The following is a 20,127-nucleotide window of genomic DNA, read 5'->3' on the forward strand; positions in this document are numbered from 1 at the left end:
AATAACTTGCAGTTGTTTCCTTCAAAATTCCTACATGCTCGAAATGTACATACATCAAGGTATATTTGTAGAAAATTTCACGAAAAAATATTAATTTTCCTGGAAGTTAAGAAGAATTTAAGTGGACTCTGTTGGAATTTCCGAAAATTGTCCCCCACCCCCATTCCAAAACACTTTCACCGGAAATTTTTGTATATTCGAATTCTACATAGTAAATACTATATGCATAGAAAATTTCATTAAAAAATATTCATTTTTCTGAAAGTTATGACCTCCCAAAGTCTGGGGGGTAAAACCCTGTAGTTGGCATAACTACAGGGTTTTACCCCCCAGACTTTGGGAGGTCAACAGTTATACTAAACTTTAATATTATCTAACCTTTAACGCTGGGGTACAAAGAGAGACAATTCAATAAAACGCTGGGGTAAATTTCTTACTTAAAGACGTTAACTGTGGGGGGTGGAAACAGATAAGCAGGCAGCGTTTGTTTACGTATTGATTGTTGATACGGTTGACTTTTTATTTTGAAATGTTTATTTAACACGCCTACCTGGTTGCTCCATTTAATGAGTCTTTCATCACTACTTCTGCAAGAAATATTTAATATTGTTGAATCACAAGTCATCCCTGACTCTACAAAGATCAATTATTAAAGGCATTCTATCTTTAACCATTTTGTCTTGCTTTCATACCTAATGAATCTATTATCCAGTATGTCCTTTATTTAGGACTATAAGTTATGATTTCAGGAAGATTTCGCTGTTATCTCTTGTTGGTCAAAACAACCTAGAAGTTCTCCCATTGTCTAGTTTTTAGTGTTATTTTTATTCAAAAGAATGGGAGAATTTAGCATTGATACATTTCTTTTTTTATTATTTTACTGGTTTCTGTCTGGGATGCTGACTTTTAGGGCATAATCAACTATATCAGCTGGTTCATATTTTGCCCATGCAGGTTAATGGCAGATTGCTTCAGCTTGACACAAAGGCCAAATAGAACAGCTGGATCCAGTATCAACCATGAAAAGTCCGTTAAACACACGATCCTTAACAAAGAATACAAGATGAGATGAAAAATTGTGGGAAGAATTTGACGTGCCCAAATCTTCCGTAACTAGTTTCCCAACAGCTTGAACGAACAGGGCTGGATGCATCAACAGGCTTTATCCTTGAATGTGGCATGGTACCAACAGAGACTGGAAACCATTGGAGTAGAACTAGACGACTGTGACTTAGAACAGCTTCTGCTGCGAGGACGACGAGAGCTGGTGTGTTCTTGCCACAATGTGTCCATGTGACATGCTAATGCATTGACTCTCTCCAAAATGTCGTAATGTGACGAGGGAGAAGACTTTGTGGTAGTAGAGGAAGCTACTACGGGGTCCGAACACATATGGTGAGGTGCGGGCTGCACAGTGAACTCTATGATCTTGTTCACCATGGTGGCTATCTGATCGAGCGAATTGGAGTTGACCATTGTGGCCAGTATGGATTGGACATTTGGTGGTAGCCAAGAGAAAAATAATTTTCTAAGCAGAGGATTGTCGTCAAGTGGAGTGTCACAGAGTTCACACAAACAACAAAGAAACTCAGATGGCGTCCTATCTCCCAGGTGTTCATCCTACATCAGTGTTTGGAATTTACTTTCCACGAATTGTGTGTTCCAACAGAGAACCTCAGATTTGACGGACGCATAAGTCGTGTCCGGATGTGGGTCAGTGATGAGATCATTCACTGAGCATGCAAGGGGTGCAGGCATCCCACAGTACAAAAGATTTAGCTGTTGTTGGTGAGGCACCACATGGGCAGAAAAATATGCATCCAATTGAGCGAACCAAAGCGTGACATCACCAGAGTACACGGGTAAGTTGGGAAGACTCTTTATATAGAGAAGAGAAAAAAGGACCAAAGAACCGACAAAAGTGTTGCTGGAATAGTAACGTGTGCAAAAAAAATATTCTTAGCAAAATTTTTGAATTCTTTTGTGTACTGTGAGCAGCAATGAAAAGAAATTTCTTTTTTAGTCGCCAAACCTGTGTTGCAGTCCACTGAAAAAAACAAATGTTTGTGTTTTCTTTTTTTTAAGAAGTCATCAGAAAATGGCAGGTGAACCGGTGATTTCTTTTTTTCAACACATGAGGCAATCCAAACATTGCAGTAGACAGGAACGATGGGTGGAAGTTGATGGTTGGCTTGTTTGAAGTGTCCTCCCGTAGCTGCATTTGGTGTATGTACTGGCATCAAACGTTGATGGTCGACATTGTGGGAGAAATTACTTCAAAAGGAGATTACTTGAAAGAATACCATGTAGTTCCTTGCGGGAAGAATGCATACTCTGCGAGGTACAAGTTCGAGGTGAAAAACACAAATTCTAAAGGTTCACTTGAATGAAAGAAGATATTGTGACGTCGGGTCAGGCTGCCATTCTGTAGTTCGGGTGAGGCATCTACGAGAAAGCTTGCAGCGGCCAAAATCCTTTTTCTGTCAGGGTCACCATTTTATAATGGAGTTGAAGGCTTGTGATACCTGTGGAGTATCTCCTTCTCAAATTATAATTATTTCTGTAGTCTTAAGGATTTGGAACATGAAGAACAAATTTACAAGCGGAGTGCAATTCAATAGTTGTATATTTTTAGTTCTTGTTCATGTGGCTCCCTCCCAGTGACCATCTTTATGACAGCGTTATAGCTCCATTCATGTGAGGTTCATTGCCTCTGGAGATAACAGGTGAAGTTAGAGTGGGATAAGAGTCCGCTGTGAGCTGCCAGCTTCGCAGTGTTTCTCAGCATAAGCAAGAAGGAAGAAAGAGAAAGAATGTCTTAATTCTCCTGCTTAAATAGTCGTTGCTGATGAGTCTCATGCATGGCAAATGGTTGCAGGTGAGATCTCGCTCCTGTCTCGGACATGGTAATGGCTACCGGTGAGATCTTGTACAAAATTGCATTGGCTTCTTGTGCCTCTCTATAGTTTCCAAAAGACCTTGACCAAAAAGTGTCCCCAAAAGCATTGCTATTACATATACATACATGTATATACGTATATATACCCATACATGTGTTCAAGATGTGGAAAGAATAATAGAACCATTATTTACTTACTCATTCATGTCTGTAGATCAATGTTTTGTAAGTTTATGCTGAAAAGTTGTCATGGGTAAGAAAGAATTTGGCTGTGAATTAAGTTCCTTATAAAGATTATTTGACTATCTTCCTTTGACAAGGATGATGAAACATTTTCTCTTTTAGTGCTGCTATGACAATAAAATGTACCTAGTTAACTTCGTAAAGGGGCTAGTGATCAAATGGAGACAACAGGGGTTTGAAAGGACCCTTTAGTCATGCTGAGAACATGACAACATCTCTAATATTGGTGCCATAAGAAAATGTACCCAGTACACTATGAAGAGTTGATGATAGGAAAGATATCCAGTCATAGAAATCAAGTCAAAAATGATATATACAAGCAAGACATGGTTTCCTGGCAGTAACTCTGAATAAGAATTGAATGACTCGTCCAACTTATGCCAGCATGGAGAGCAGAAAACGATGACGATTATGATGATAATGACTTGCAATCACACATCATTTATGAGATTGTTTTTATTTTGTAAATTTTACATTGGAAGGAAATGGTTGTTTCTATTGACCATGTGATAAGGCCAGTCACCCAAAATTTCAGGCCTTATGCTTGTAGTAGAGGCAGTGAATTGGCAGAATCGTTAACATGTTAGATCAAATGCTTAACGGCATTCTGAGTTCAAATTCCGTCAGTTATTTCACTTGAGAATTATATAAGGGTGTGTGTGGAATATTCGACCACTTACATAATCCAATGAACAGGCTGTTCAGTTGATCAAACAATTGAATATTCATCATAAAGAAAAAACAGACATAAAAACAGTCTTTTATTTATTTACTTACTTATTACCTAAGAGCATAATGTAAAGCCATGAAAATGGTTTGAATTTATGACTTCTTAATCATTAAAACAACATATTATCATCCCAACATCCTTAAAAACTAGTATGAAATAATCCTTTCAACTCTAGACACAAGGCCTGAAATCAACCCTGGTACTTGACTGGTACTTACTTTATTGGCCCCAAAAGAGTGAAAGGCGAACTCAACCTTGGCAAAATTTGGACTCAGAAAGTAAAGCAAGAAAAAATAGTGCTAACCATTTTGTGGTGCACTAATGATTCTGCCAGCTCACTGCCTTAAGCTTGTATGAAATAATGATGTCTAAAATTTGCACATAGCTGCAAATTTAGTTAGGTAATCCTAGCCATTTCAAGTAATTCTAGTACAAGACAGGCACTTATTTTAAAATTCCAGAAGGATGGAAAGTATAGTTAACTCTTGGATTTAAACTTAGAAAATATAAAGACATAACTAAACATCTAAGATATTTAGTTAAGTACTCTTCCAATTTTGGCTATCTACCACTCATTGCATACAAATAATTTCATGTAAAAGATTGTGTCTTTACATTCACAGCAGTATTTTAAATAAGTGGACAACAATCAGTAAAAATTGAATCAAAGATAAAAATTTTATAAAGCCAGAGCTTTCATCATAATTAAATATGTTATCTGAATTGAATATGAAATCTTTATCATGTTGGGAAATAATTTGTTAGCTACTCATTATACAGTTCATTAATCATAATCTTATAATTTAAACTTGTTTATCCCCTCTCTGTGTCGTGATGGATCTATTTTAATCTGTGCATCAGTAATTAATTATTTACATTAGAACAAAATATCTGATAAGAATAATATTCACACACCCCCACTCCCACCTGTTTGTGTGAGTTTTTGTAGCATGCATAACTACAAGTGTTTGTGTAACTATAATACATTAACTTAATGCATATAAGGTTTCCTCTACTAAATATACTAAAGTACATCAACTGAACACATAAAAAATTCTTCTATTAAGCATGACTGTAGAAGAAGCCTCTAGACAATAGTTCAATCAGCTAAAAAAAACAAATTCAACTGTATTAAAAAAATAGGACATTGGATAATATAGTCCTAGATATGCAAAAAGATGGAGATGACTATATAGATATAAGATATTTATTAGTAAGGAATTATCAAAGAAGTCTCTTAACTCTCTGGGTCACGAAGGTACCTCATAAAATCTTCACAGAGTGAAATCAGGGTAAGATGGTTTCAAATAATCAATCCCTAAGCAATACTTATAAAATGTTTTGAACCTAGCACAGAAAAACACTTGTCAACCAGACATAGTCTCAGGGTCTGTTTACAGCAGTGAACTATACTCAAATACTCCAACAGTTCCTATTTTCAATTAGATGTACTGTACTATTCTAAGTTAAATAATTTTGCCATTCACACAGGATATTCATTAACTATCAACTTTTCAATACAATTCATTATTTGATAATCTGCAGAAAATAAATAAATAAATATAAAAAATATTTTAAAAATTAGCAGACTTAATCCAAATTCAACTATGTCAGCTGGCATATAATCTCCCTGTAAAATTGCTGACAGACTTCATCTATATCTGGTCTCTTGGAATGGAGACTTCATTTTAGATCAGACCGTCACAGCATGTACTGAAGGAGCTCTGTCATACTCATACTCTATCAGTTTTAGTATGCTCAATGCTCAGTTTTGTGCCCTACATTATTCTTACTACAGAGATGACATCACTTTTTGTTCCCCCTTAACCTTCAATATCTAAGCATTATTGGAGTATTAGCGTGAAACTTATACATCGCCTTCCAAACCAGCACTGACTCTATGAACTATAACTTCGTAAACATTCCCCAATGGATCCATGCCAATCTATCTTCTTCAACACACAAGAGATACAACTACTACACATATCAAGAAAACAATGTTGTAGCCTGTCCCAAAACATGCAACTAAAATTCTCAAGGTTGTTACAAATGCCAGGCCTTCCCAGCAAAAACTAGGGCAAGAAATTCATCTACAAACAATTACTAACCCTTCACAAAGTTCAAGTGAGAGTTACAACAGAGTATATCTCCCACACCTATGTTAGTGCTGCACAAACAGATATTCCAGACTCCTGCATGCCTGATTTTTTTTGGCATGAAGTCATTAGTTAATATAGTCAAACCTCTTGGTCCATTGTCTTTTCACCCTGTATTTTCTGCTACTACAACAATCATCTCTGTTCTTTAGAGCTGGTTAGTCTCATACTATCTCCACTCAACTCTCCTCTTGTCACCCACATTATGTCCCCACCCAAGATCCCACGCTAACTATTTCCTCATCTTTTCTTCTCAGAACATTTCTCTGAAATTCCATATTTTCTCATACTGATCTTAATAGTCTTGGAAGACCTGCAAAGACCAGCCATGGACACAGCCATTTTCTCCAGCCCAAATCAGATGTACTTTAGATATATTTTTACCATTTCTGCAATAGCAAAGAGAGATTCCATTTATACTTTTGTAATCCTAGAAAAAAAATATATATATAAATATATAATAATAATAATAATAATAATAAGCTTCACACAGTTTATTTTCTTAATATTTTATTATGTAGTGGACTTGTACCAAAGTTAGTAATCAATATTTCTTTATATAAAATATTACATACAAATTATGTGTAGTTCATAATGAAGTGCAGAGAGCTGCAAAAATTAATTAATCAATAGCATTCAATGAATAAGGACAAAAAGTTTACAATACATTATTAATCAGTTACATTGTACACTTTATTGATTAATCTTTCAACAGAATCCAAAACATGATTCAAAACACATATTCAATAGTCAGCTTTAAATTTATTCAATAAGTTACATGGGACGTCGTTTTAAGTTAATGTCATTAGGGGAATTGTTATTAGGGATGAATACGATCCCTCTTAAATAATATTCAACCATGAAGTTGGTATAGCATTAGGTTTCCAAAATGGTGGATTGCCAATGGGGCAATGACATTAATAAGGATTCAATTATATGCATGTTAACTCCTATACATGTTCATCATAATCTCAAACAACAGCTATAGCTCTATAACAATAATATAATTATATAATAGTAATAACAACAATAATAGTTGTTTCTGATTTAGGCAAAATGTCATCAATTAAATTGACCCCAATATTTGACTGACATTTATTTTACCAACTTGTCTGGTACTTTATTTTATCAACCCCAGAGGGATGAAAGGCAACATTGGCCTTGGTAGGATTTGAACTCAGAATGTAAAAAAACCAGAACAAATACTGTAGGGTATTTTTTCTGACACTTTAATAATCTGCCTATCTACCAGCTTCTAAAGAGTTTTTAATATAAGCACAAGGCCTGGAATTTTTAATGGAGAAGGTTAGTTGATACCATTTACTGCTGTATTTGACTGATACTTTTTTCTTATTGACTGCAAAAGGACAAAAGACAAAGTTGACCATCGCAGTATTTGAATTTAGATTGTAAAGAATAGGAACAAATACTGCAAAGCATTTTGTCCAATTCTTTTGCAATTCTGTCAACCTGCCTTCCTAATCTTAATAACAATATCAATATTAACAAATAATCATTTCTGTTAATCTTAAATAAGTATTTCTACTCTTAAATAAGGAATATTTATGAAATGCAATTTAGCTTTGATAAAATTTAAGCAATGCAAAAGTGAGAGACAGTTGAGACAGTAGAAAGTTAACATAGGTTGTTGTTCTGAGTTTAACTCCTGCCAAAGTTGACTCTGCTTTCATCCTTCAAAGGTTAATTACAAAAAATGAAAATAAGTAAACATACTGATCTGGTTCAATCGTTCATATCTTCTCTGTCATACAAACTTGGCTTTGTGATTAATCAAGAGAAATTAATATTTAACAAAAGCAGGAGAATAAATAATATATTGCATTTAATATTTTTTTTAAAACATAAAAACAAATAAACAAGACAGAAAAAATACTATTGATACTATTGTATTTGTATTGCACACTATTGTATTATTCTCATCTGGTTAACTTGTTATATCAGTAAAGATGCCATATGGTCGTGTACGTAATTGGTGATCATCCCCTAAAGTATCTCGCACCATCTAAAATAAACAAAGTTATACAATTTAGTTGGTGAAGCATTGTGAAGCATTACTATTTCAAGAAAAACAAATACACACACACACACACACACACACACAAATGGTACAAAGCCAATGGACAAGCTGTTGACAAGGGAAATGACAGCAATGTCAATACTTGCAGTTTAGCAATTTTCAGAGAAGCATAAATGTAAACAAACATGAATGCACGCACGCACATGCACACACACACACACACACACACACACACACACACACACACATACACCGAGGATGGCATTTGTTTTAGTTTCTGTCTACCAAATCCACACACAAGACTTTGGTTGAACTGAGCCTATAGCAGAAGTCATGCTACAGATTGAATACTTTTTTCTTGTTTGTATGCTTTAGCATGCATTAACTCACACACACACAAACACATATCTGCAAGCACACAATTAAAGATATACACTACAAAAATTAATAACTTGGATTAAATTACATGTTAAGAAACTTGAGATACAAGAACATAGTACTGACCTTCTGAGCTTCTGATCTTGTCATATCACCTCGACAAAGCAAAAGATTGATCAGTTGATCTCGACGCATGTCTGGGTATTTATGCACTAGACCCTGCAAAAAAAAAAAATTATATATATATATATGTGTGTGTGTGTGTATGTGTGTGTGTGTGTATGTGTGTGTGTATATATATATATACCAGAGGTAGAGTAATTATATATATTCAAGGTGAATTATAGATGTTTCATTAAAGCATCTATTTTTCAACATGCATGGAAACAGTCGCTTCTGTCTCACTCCCTTTTTATATATGTATATTTGAATTTGCTGCCAAGCAGAAGCATGTTGAAACCTGATAGGTTTTTTTTTCACTCTTGTTTTGAAATAATTTTCTACCTTGAAATTTGAATGGCTGTGGACAAATAAGGTAATATATTTTAAATTATTCATGTTACTTTGTAAATATGGAGGGATAGTGCTGAGAAAGGTTATACTTGACAAATTTAAATTAAATTAATTTTTTAAAAATTGATTTATTTAATTTTCAAGTTAAACCCCTAACTATAGTACACTATTAACTCACAGTAAGTTTTTAAAAAGTATTCTGTTCGTCTCACCCGCTGACAGCTTTTATTCATATCAAGGTGAATTATAGATGTTTCATAAAAGCATCTATTTTCCAACATGTATGGAAATAGTCACTTCTATCTCCCTCTCTTTTATATATATATATATATTATCTGCTTTCCATGTTGGCATGGGCTGGTCAGTTGACAGTTTGACACCAGACTTCTGTGACTGATTTGGCATGGATTTTACAGCTGGATGCCCTTCCTAACACCAACCACCCCGCAGAGTGGACAGAGTGCTGTTTATATGGCACCAACACAGGCGAAGTCAGAATTGGTATGGCTTTTACAGTTGGATGCCCTTCCAAATGCCAACCACTTCACAATGTGGACTGGATGCTTTTTACATGGCACCAGCACTGGCAGAGTCACCAAGTAACTTGCAAGACAAGGAATTTTGAGAGGAGGTGATCTTGTGTCAGACGATGAAAGGTTAGAGTGTGACAGAGAAGCAGAAACAGATATCTTGCTATAGAGGAGGTACATGGTTACTCAGAGAGAGAGAGGGGGGGGGGGTCATAAAATAATTAAGAGCGGTTGTCTGCACAAAGAACTGCATGCTGATGACCTAATTCTTATAGTCAAATCTGCAGATGATTTAAAAAGAAATTGCAAATATGAAAGCAAAACCTAGAATCAACAGGCTTCCATGCAAACTTAGCAAAGACCAAAATATAAACAGTGTAAACTATTGATATACAACAGATGTAAAGGGATTACAAGCAGGCTAGTAGAGAAGGTAGATGCCATGTATGGCAGATGTATAGGAGTGATTAGCAGTAAGACTATATAATGAAATAAATTCCTTAAGATGTTAGGAAGACTCACTAGAAGTAGTTGGTAGTTTTTCTTTATGTCTTTACATCTAACTAGTAGTGGAGGGTGGATGTTCCAAAAGCATAGTATTCAGATTGAGAAGAAGATAAGAAAAGCTAGCTGAGGGAGATATTGCCTCAGCTAGCAACAAAGGTATTTATCTCTCAAAGATTATGGTGTATGCAAAGTGCAATGATGCACAGGCATTTGAAACAGCTGGAAGGAAATTGATACAGACATGTAATGTATATAGAGGATGTTAGTTGTGCCAAGTACTTGAAGCAGTTGACAGTTTGAAGGGCAACCACCTATGGAAACAATGCCAAAACTGGAATATATAAGGGAAACATAACCCCAACATGCCTAGGAGCACAGTAACTTCAAATAAGACCTAACTTGGATTGTAAGAAACCATCCAACACATGACAGCATAGAAAGAGGACATAAAATGGTGATGATACATACACACACACATGCTTTTTTTATATATATGTTGGGGGTTTGTGATTCATTGCTACATTTGTCACTGTAAAGGGTTTTAACTTTGGTAGAACTAAAAGTAGTTTGTGTTAGGAAGAGCATCTAGCTGTAGAAACCATGCCAAAACATATTATGGAACCTGGTGTAGCTCCTGGTCTTGCCAGCTCCTGTGAAACCGTCGAACCCATGCCAGCATGGAAAAACAGATATTAAATGATGGTGATGATGATAGGATAGATGCCCCTGAGTGATTGAAGTATTAGACAACCTGCTAATGGATTACAAATTCAAATTTGCTGCTGGTTCCTTGTATTTCTGAACAGAACACTTTATATTAAATTGCCTCAGTTCTACTTGCTCTCAGTGCAAGAGGGTAAGTACTCATTCAATTTGGCTTATCTTAAAACCAGCTGTCTCAGTCACCCATCTTGCAATTAGATGAGAAATCTGGTTCTAATTACAGGCTAGCATACAGATATTAATTCAATCTGTTGTTTGTTAACATGTGATTGGGCAAAGAATACATCATCATTATCATTTTATGTCTGCCTTCCCATGCTGGGATGACTTGGATGGATTTTCTGAGGCAGTATTTTATGGTTGGAAGATAATATAGTTGAAAGCAATTAAAATATTTAGTGTCTCCACGACTTCCTTCACTGGAGAAAATATGACATTTCTCTCGATTCTTTACTACTGTAAAAGAACACAAAAGAAAAAGAAAAAAACAACAGAAAAAGAATGGAAGACAGAATAAGGAATTTGAAGAGATAAAAAGAAAACAAAAGTGAAAGAAGAACAAAAACAACGAAGAGAAAAAAAGAAATCATAGTGATACCAAATACTCACAGTAATTTCTAGTGACATCATAGATGTGTCTCGCAGACGAATAACTTCAGCTAAATTGTTCAACACAGAAAAACTGTCCTGTGATAAAAAGAAAATAGTGATTTTACCTCAATTTTCATTTAGAGTAATCAAACAATAAATCTTTCTGATGGTCATCAAGAAGAAAGAAGCGACTGACTTTCAATAAATACAGTAGAATAATATCAGCAGCCAGGTCATAGATGTATGACAAAGTCTTTGAATGCTTTATGATTTATGATACTAGAACAAAAATAAAATACAAATGAATAAAATGGTTAATGTATGCTTCACATGATTATCATGATTCTTCCACAATACATACGTTTTACTTCCATGATATGATCTTTGATCAAGTCATTTGCTAAACAAATTGTAAATTTTTATTTGCATAAATTTATTGTTTCATATCAAAGCTTCAGAGTTTTAATACACAGTTTTCTCATTTAGCAATCTTAAGATGATCATGTGATGTTTTAATTTTGGAGGAATAAATTAGGAAACCATACAAGTATTATTTTGGTTGACTTTTCATTTCAGAGTTCTACAAAATATGCTTGCTTCTATACCTTAACTCTTTAGCATTCAAATTACTCTGTCATATGCTTATTTATACATATTGCATTATCATGCATTATCTTGTACCTTTCAGATTTCAATGATGTGATTCCTTACTTTTAGAATGACATTGTAAGGTTGGTGTAAGAGCCCAAATCTGGCCAGTTTTAACATAAAACAGGTAGAATATTTGGGTCGGATATGGCCAGTTTAAATGTTAAAGAGTTAAAGGGCTTCTTTGTACTCTTAAAAACTTACGCATATATTATATATATGAAAAATGTATATTTTTATATAATGTTATGATGTCAGTTTAGTTCATGGTAAAAATAAGAGCTAGTAGGCTGATCATGAAGTTATTTTAATAAAATAAATTTACATAGGAAAAAATCTTTTGCAACATAAGTTTTTTAAAAAGTGAGCTGAACAGTAAATAATAGTTTAAAGATTCTGATAGCAATAATAATTCAAAGGAAAGAAAAGATTTCTTTTACCTTCTTTGGAGTTTTTGAGAGACTAGCAAAAAATTCTTCAAGTTGTTCTGCTTCATTACAAATTTTTTCAGCAACTCCTTTTCTGTCTTCGTAATTACGGAAAGAAAGTCTCCTGTAAATAAATATAGTTACTTTAACGTAAAAACCATAGACTTCACTCACAAGCAAGAGTGACACAGTAGCATGTCCCTTACTCTTACAGTTTAAGGTGTCTATGTAGTTGCAAGAAAACACAGACACCTTGGTCCATCCACCCCTTGACTCAGTTGAACATCAAAGACAGCAGCTGGAAAGAAAAAGAGCTAACCCAGTCCAATGCTGGCACTCATTTTCAGCTGAGTATTCTCGAGCAATGTAAAATGAAAAGCCTTGCTCAAGGATACAATGCACTGACCAGTCCAGTACTGAATACACAATCTAATGACTGTGAGCCAAATACACAAACCACCAGGCCATGTGCTTTCACTACTACTATAATATAGAAAGCATAAATATTTGTAATTTTAAGTTAGCTGATACTTTTAGAGGTAATCTACTGATAAATACTGAATGAAGAAAAAAGGAAGATTTCCCAAAAGAAGTATAGAATCTACAATTGTTTTAAGTTAGACTCATTCATATATTCATATGGAGAGAAATGTATATTCTTCAAATTTAATCCTGAATATAAATGTACATGTCTTTATATTTATATAACTGTCAATATATACAGATATAGACATACACATACATACAAACACACACCCAAGATATACAGGCATTGCAGTGTGGCTAAGAAGTCCATTTCACAACCACATAGTTTGGGGTTCAGTCCTGCTGTGCAGTATAAGGAAAAACTGTTCCTTACAATAACCTCACACCAACCAATGCCTTTCTGAATGAATTTGGAAGATAAAAACTGTATGAAAGCCTGTCATACAAATGGTAAACTTAATCTGTCGTCTGGCTCAACGTCCCTATCAGGTACTCTGGTACAAGCATTCAGGCCAGATTCCTGTTTGAGAAGACTTCTCTCTCTCTGTCCCATTAATCTCAAAGGCCATGTGAAGGGTCATGGACACTGCTTTCTTTTTTGGCTATAATGATTACATCATCATCATCATTTAGCATCCATCTTCCATGCTGGCATGGATTGGACAGTTTGACATGATTTGTCAAACTAGAAAACTATGTCTGTTTTGACACACACACACACAAAGAGATTTGTCTTCAAACAACAAGTGACCGTTCCTAAAGCATGAAAACCGCTCATAAACTTGTGTTTTGCTCATGACAGAGACCTTCTAAGCTGTTTGAAGCATGAGAACTGTTTCAGTTAACATTCCCCCCCCAACAGAAAACAACATTTCATGGAAGCATGCTGCTTCAGCCACTACAAAATTCAATGAACAGGGAAGAAGCACTGCAAAAGAAAAACACATCATGTGGCAGTACAACTCTACCCAACGCCACTAGTCAGCAGACTGACACATAAGTGTCACATCAAATGGCTTCTAGCCTGAACTACCACAGGCTTGTCCCACACAGAACGTTTCCAGCTACTTTTGGGCACCTCCTCATGTATGGTGAATATAAGGGGTTATAATTCAAGTCATGTCTTCATAAAACTCATCTTCATGTTCACACTAATCCAATATATGTATAGAGATGTTTTATTTTAAATGTGATATACAAATCAACTGAAATTTTTGGTGAATTCAGTCTGCAAAGTAAGTACATATTAAAGCAGAAGACTGAAAAATATATACCAAATTATTCCAGTAGACTGTTTTAGTATGTTTTTGTGTGTGTGCACGCATGTGCATGCACACACATCAGTGAAGAGTTGAAAACAGGATAGAAAAAAAAAATAGTAAAATAACACTTACTTTAAGAGTATAGCCTTTAGGTATTGATGTAGAACCTTTCTCTCAGCTTTTTCGAGGATTTTGTCATAAGCTTTTGGTCGGAGATGTACAAAATCATTATTATAATCTTCTAAAGTAGCACAAATAGTTTTCACAGCATCACTACTTGTCATCCTAAAAGAAAGAAACTTCATTACAAATTTTGGCTTTTGAAGTAGTTGTGTGCTGTCAACTTAATGTGACAGTCCCCTGAAAGGAATACTACTGTTGGTTAGACCTAGGAAGCTGCACCGCTTCCTGTCAGCCTTGACACATTTCCTGTGTCCTTATGTTTACAAGGGAGAGACAAGCAGCTCCACCCAGCTAAACCTGCATCCAAAGACATGTTTCTGAGTTTCTGGATGCAGGCTTAGCTGGGTGGAGGTGCTTGTCTCCCCTTTGTAAACATAAGGACACAGGAAATGTATCAAGGCCGACAGGAAGCGGTGCAGCTTCCTAGGTCTAACCAACAGTAGTATTATTCCCTTCAGGGGACTATCACATTAAGTTGACAGCATACAACTACTTCATCGTATCACTACTGCATAAATCTCTCTGAAAGATTTAGAAATGTATTATTTCTAAATTTTGGCTTTTATTCTCAATAACAATTTTAGCAATGACAAAACAACTACTACTTGCCTGGTGAGTTTCAGAAAGAAGCTTTGTACTTGCTGTTTAGAAATTCTATGTAGATACAGATATGGCTTTGTGGTCAAGAAGTTTCCTTTACAACCACATGGTTTCAAGTTCAAGCCCACTGTACAGCACCTTGGACAAGTGAGTGTTTCCTACTATAATCTTAGGCTGACCAATAGATTGTGAGTGAAACTTGATAAGTGAAAACTATGTAGAAGCACAAAATCAGACCTAAAATAACTTTCCTAAGCCTTGATTTTTTATACATTGCAAAATAGGGCAATTTATTCAAGATGGCTGTGCCCTTATGAAATATGTGCTTGCATGCTTCAGCATATATAATAGCATATTGTAATGATGAGGCCTCATCGTTTTCTTCACATTCCAAGAAAGTAGCAGCTGCTGAATTAAAATACTGTGCATTTGTTGCTGAGCATAATTTCCCAATTTCTATTTTGGACCACTTACCTGGCCTTATTGCAAACACCTGTCCTGATTCTAAAATCGCCCAGGATGCAAAGTGTGCCTGAATGAAAGGCACATACATCTTTCTTAAAGCCATTGGACCCTATGGCTTTAATGCTTTATTAAAAAAACTTCATTCATCAAAATTCTCACTCGTTATTGATGAAACAACTGATGTTTCAACACTAAAACAACTTGTCCTGGTTTCCAGATATTATGACGTTGAAATTCAAAAGACAGTCGACGATTTTCTTACACTTATAGAAAAACAGGATTGCAGTGCTACAGGTATATACAACTGTCTTCTATCATTTTTAAATGAACATGCTATTCCTCTGGAAAATTTGATAGGTTTCGCCTGTATAATGCAAATGTTATGATGGGAAGCAAAGGAGGCGTTCAGCACTTGTTGAAACAGAACAGGCCAGATCGTTTTGTGCGAGCCTGTGTTTGTCATTCTTTACACTTAGGTTCATCAAATGCGTGCAATGAATTACCGAATTCTGTCAAAGAATTGACAAAAAGTGCATACTTTAGTCACAGTCCTAAAGATCTGCAGAAAATAGCTTCAATTGATCCTCACAAAATCCTGCATGCAAGTTGCACTAGATGGCTGTCTCTCAAGCAAGTTGTGCAGCGCATTTCAGAGCAGTGGCCAACACTGCTGGCACATTTCATACAAGCAACATTAGAGGGTGGGTATCCGATTACGGCTCGACAAATTCTCATTGAAATGAAGCATCCTCTTACAAAGATGTATTTAGCATTTCTCTTTCATTTTAAACAACGTTAACAAACTTAATCTGGAATTCCAGGCCAAAGGCTATCAGATGCATAAGCTTAAAAGAGCCATCAACGCTGGAATGAAGGGAATTTTGAGCAATTTCATCAGACCTGACTTACTTTCTGTCATCAATGTGTGTGAGACTAATGTCAATGATGCAGCAACACACCAACCATTAGATTGTATCTACTTTGGTGCTGTAGCTGAGAGAATTTTATATGAAAATGCTACCATCATTGCCCCTGATGAATTGTTGACTTTCCAACAGAATATACTACGATTCTTTGTTAGTCTTTCAAATCAAATGCTCGTGCGGCTTTCGTCTTGCGATATGCAGAACAATTTGGAGCCTGGTGCAGCCTTCTGGCTCGCCAGTCCTCAGTCAAACCATCCAACCCATGCCAGCATGGAAAGCAGACGTCAAACGACGACGATGATGATGATAATATTCAGGAATGGTGCCACTTGATGGTGCAAGGTTGTTCTTTCATCCCGTATAACGAGCTAGAAAAATTTTGGTTTGCTGTTTCACAAGAGAAATGTGGTGTACCGCTATCCACTGTCGTCATCCTTTATGCTCAGTCTTCTTTCTTTACCACACTCCTCTGCATCGTCAGAAAGAATTTTCTGTTTCCCACAATATCAAAACTAAAAATCAAAATTGCTTGAAAACTTCTACACTTATTGCTTTTATGAAGTCGAAAACTTTGTTATGAAATACTGATTGTACAACACGGGAGCCAAATGAACAACTTTGTAAAACATTATTTGAAAAAAATTGGTACAACAGAGAACCTTCTCACAAAGATGATTTTTCTTTTTGATGTCCAAATATTCAACGTTTCAATAAATGTTTTCCAAATCAGAAAAATGTATAAAAAGTTCGTTTTGACTGTATTTGTGGGCTTCAGTAAAATTTTATATATTTTGATCAGATTCTGTACGTTTTTAAAAAAAATTCTGTATGTTTTGAAAAAAACCTTTGGCAATGCTGATAGTGATGTACCTTGATGTCCTGTAACCATAGTAGTTTGTAAGAACAAAAGAGACTGAAATAAAAACTAGAGTTGATATGAAGGAAGCATCCCAACATTTCTTCAATCCCATGATAAAAATGAGTGAAGGAATAAAAAGAAATAGAGAAAGAAGAATCAAAGGGACATGTTATGACCAACTTGATTCCTTTAAATCTATTACAGGAAATTTTAACTCAACAAAATTTAATGGTTTTGGTTGGGAATTTCACTGATGAAAGCAAATAAAAACTAAAGCATTTAAAATACAATAATAAAGCTGAGTGTAGGAGTATTCACAATAAGGTATTTTCTTGAAGGTGTGGATCTGACACTAAATGTTTATCTTGGTAGACTGGTCTGAAAGTTGTTCTTGAAGAAATTTTATAGATGGATAATTATCCAGAGTATCATGATCTCTATCATGTGAAAGCGTTACTTATTTTCCTGTACGATAATCTAAGGCAAATTTATTACTCTAATCCCTCAATAACAACCACAGAATTCATGTAGTGGATGATGGGTTCATCAACATATGCAATTATAATCAAGACATAAGTTGTTAACCAATGAAGAGATGGTGTATATTGTTAAAGATATCAAAAGTAATTCTAATTTACCATTGTTTAGTCATGAGTTGTTCTAAGTGACCACTTGTATGTAAATCCAACAACACCACATCTAATAAGATCTCTAACCTGGAAAAATAAATAAATGAATATTCATTAAAACATATTTTTATAAAATGAAAAGTATTGAAAAGTAGAAGGATACTTTGAAAGAAATGAAGCTAGTATGCTTTGCTGGATGTGCAATGTCAGTGTGCGAGTACAACAAAGTATAAGCATCTTGAGAGAAAAGTTGGTATGGTCATGTGATGCATATGGACAAGGACAGCTGTGTAAAGAAGTATCAATCTCTAATTGTGAAGGGAACCTGAGGAAGAGGTAGACCCAGGAAGACATGGGATGAGGTGGTGAAGCATGATATTCAAAAGTTGGGCCTCACAGAGGCAATGACTAGTGACTGAGACTTTGGTGATACACTGTTCTTGAGAAGACCTGTCAAACCAACTGAAATCGTAGTTGTGGCTGATGCTGGTGTTATGCAACAGGTACCTGTGCTGGTGGCACGTAAAAAGCACCTTTACTTTACATAATGATATTTTATATGATTTAGACAACCTTGATTGATTAGTATGTAAAAAATACTGAGTAATAGATTTAAATCATGGACTGCAAGTAATAAAAATCAGACTGCTGGTGCAGCAAAAAAAAAATGCACCTAGTACACTCTCTTAAATGGAATGGTGTTAGGAAGAGCATCCAGCCACAGAAACCATGCTAAAACTGAAACACTGGATCAAGAAATGGTCCTCCAATCCACTGAAGTTTGTCAAACCATCCAGACCATATCAACATGGAAAGTAGCTGTAAAATGATGATGAGATAACATACTTGAGGATATTTTTACTACTGTTCAATGCAAATTTAACATCAAAATTTAACTATTATTTGAAATATATATAAAAAGGAATACCCAAACTCTCCGACATCAGTAAATTTATCAGCAAGTTGAAGGAAATTATCTTTGCGTATCATATTGTGATCATCTTCATCTTCTGTACGTATATTTTCTTGACCTTCTAGCTCCAAAAACCGTTTACGAAGTTGTCTGACATAACCAGCAAATGCCAAACAGTTGTTGACATGAGCAATCTGGTGAGAAACAAGAAAAACCAATAAAAAAAATTTTAATTTTTATCTTGAAAAAATATTATATAAAATTATTTGTCAAAATGTTAGTGTTAAACCTCTGACCACATAGGCAGAAGTTCAGATCTTGTTGTGCCCTTCAGCAAGGCATCTGATACTACTTGCCTGACTGAACTAAAATGAAACTAGCTCTCCTCCTCTTCTTTCATGATTGACTCAGTGCTTAAAAAGGTATCAAAGTATAAAAGTGATCCAACTAACAAACCATTGCAAATATCAAGGGAGGAAAATAGATACGTTTGTTTTTTAATGAAAGAATTAGAACTATCAAAATGCTTTATTCACAAGCAGTACTTGTAAGACAAAAGAAAAATGAGATGAAAGATAAAGGAACCAATTTTATGCCACTATTAATTAAAATAATGGGTATTAGTACAATTAAATTATAAAATAGACAAGTGTGAAGAATATCTAAATATTAGCATAAGAATAAAATTATTTTTTTTCCATGAGAAATTGTTAGGAATAACCACAAGGAATAAATAAACATTTATCATTTGCTCAACTACACATCCAATGGATGACCATCCAGTCTTTTTGTGTTTTGCAATGACCATCCTGTCTTTTTGTGTTTTGCAATGACCATCCTGTCTTTTTGCCTTTTGCAAAGACCATCCTGTCTTTTTGTCTTTTGCAATGACCATCCTGTCTTTTTGCCTTTTGCAAAGACCATCCTGTCTTTTTTGTCTCTCCAGGACTAAAGCGTATAATTAGTTAGAGATAAAATAGTTACATAAATAATTTATGAAATAACTAATTCACAATTTATGAATTCAAATCCACTGTAAACTTTCATTGTTTCTAAGTACAGTACTATAGGAATAATAACTATATTATCTGGGAATGTTACCAACAAAAGATGGACATCAAATCCAAGAAGAGAGGTATTTCTCATCCACATCAGAATATAAACTCAAAAGCCTTATATGTTTCAGAGATATTTATGTAAAAGATTTATGCTTAGCTGAAATAAGAAGATAAACGGGTGCCATTTTACTGGTTAATAGTTGACCTGCTATACCTCATGCAGCATTATATATATATGTGTGTGTGTGTGTGTGTGTGTATACATGCATATATATAATATATATATGTATACATACATATATATAATATATATATGTATACATACATATATATAATATATATATGTATACATACATATATAT

General features: G+C 34.9%; 1 protein-coding gene across 1 annotated transcript in view; it reads right to left on the minus strand.

Annotated features, from left to right (window-relative positions):
- Positions 1–6,507: 6,507 nt before the first annotated feature.
- Positions 6,508–20,127, minus strand: part of LOC106868053 (exocyst complex component 3) — a 44,159-nt gene continuing 30,539 nt past the window's right edge. Inside the window, exons 17-23 of the mRNA XM_014913163.2 lie at positions 18,723–18,901; positions 17,804–17,881; positions 14,265–14,417; positions 12,397–12,508; positions 11,327–11,404; positions 8,571–8,663; positions 6,508–8,051 (exon numbers count right to left, since the gene is read on the minus strand). Coding sequence (XP_014768649.1) covers positions 7,974–8,051; positions 8,571–8,663; positions 11,327–11,404; positions 12,397–12,508; positions 14,265–14,417; positions 17,804–17,881; positions 18,723–18,901 — 771 coding nt within the window. The 3' untranslated portion in view covers positions 6,508–7,973. The remainder of the gene's footprint in view (positions 8,052–8,570; positions 8,664–11,326; positions 11,405–12,396; positions 12,509–14,264; positions 14,418–17,803; positions 17,882–18,722; positions 18,902–20,127) is intronic.

Source organism: Octopus bimaculoides, chromosome 3, assembly GCF_001194135.2.
Source record: "Octopus bimaculoides isolate UCB-OBI-ISO-001 chromosome 3, ASM119413v2, whole genome shotgun sequence".
NCBI classification, from domain to species: domain Eukaryota; kingdom Metazoa; phylum Mollusca; class Cephalopoda; order Octopoda; family Octopodidae; genus Octopus; species Octopus bimaculoides.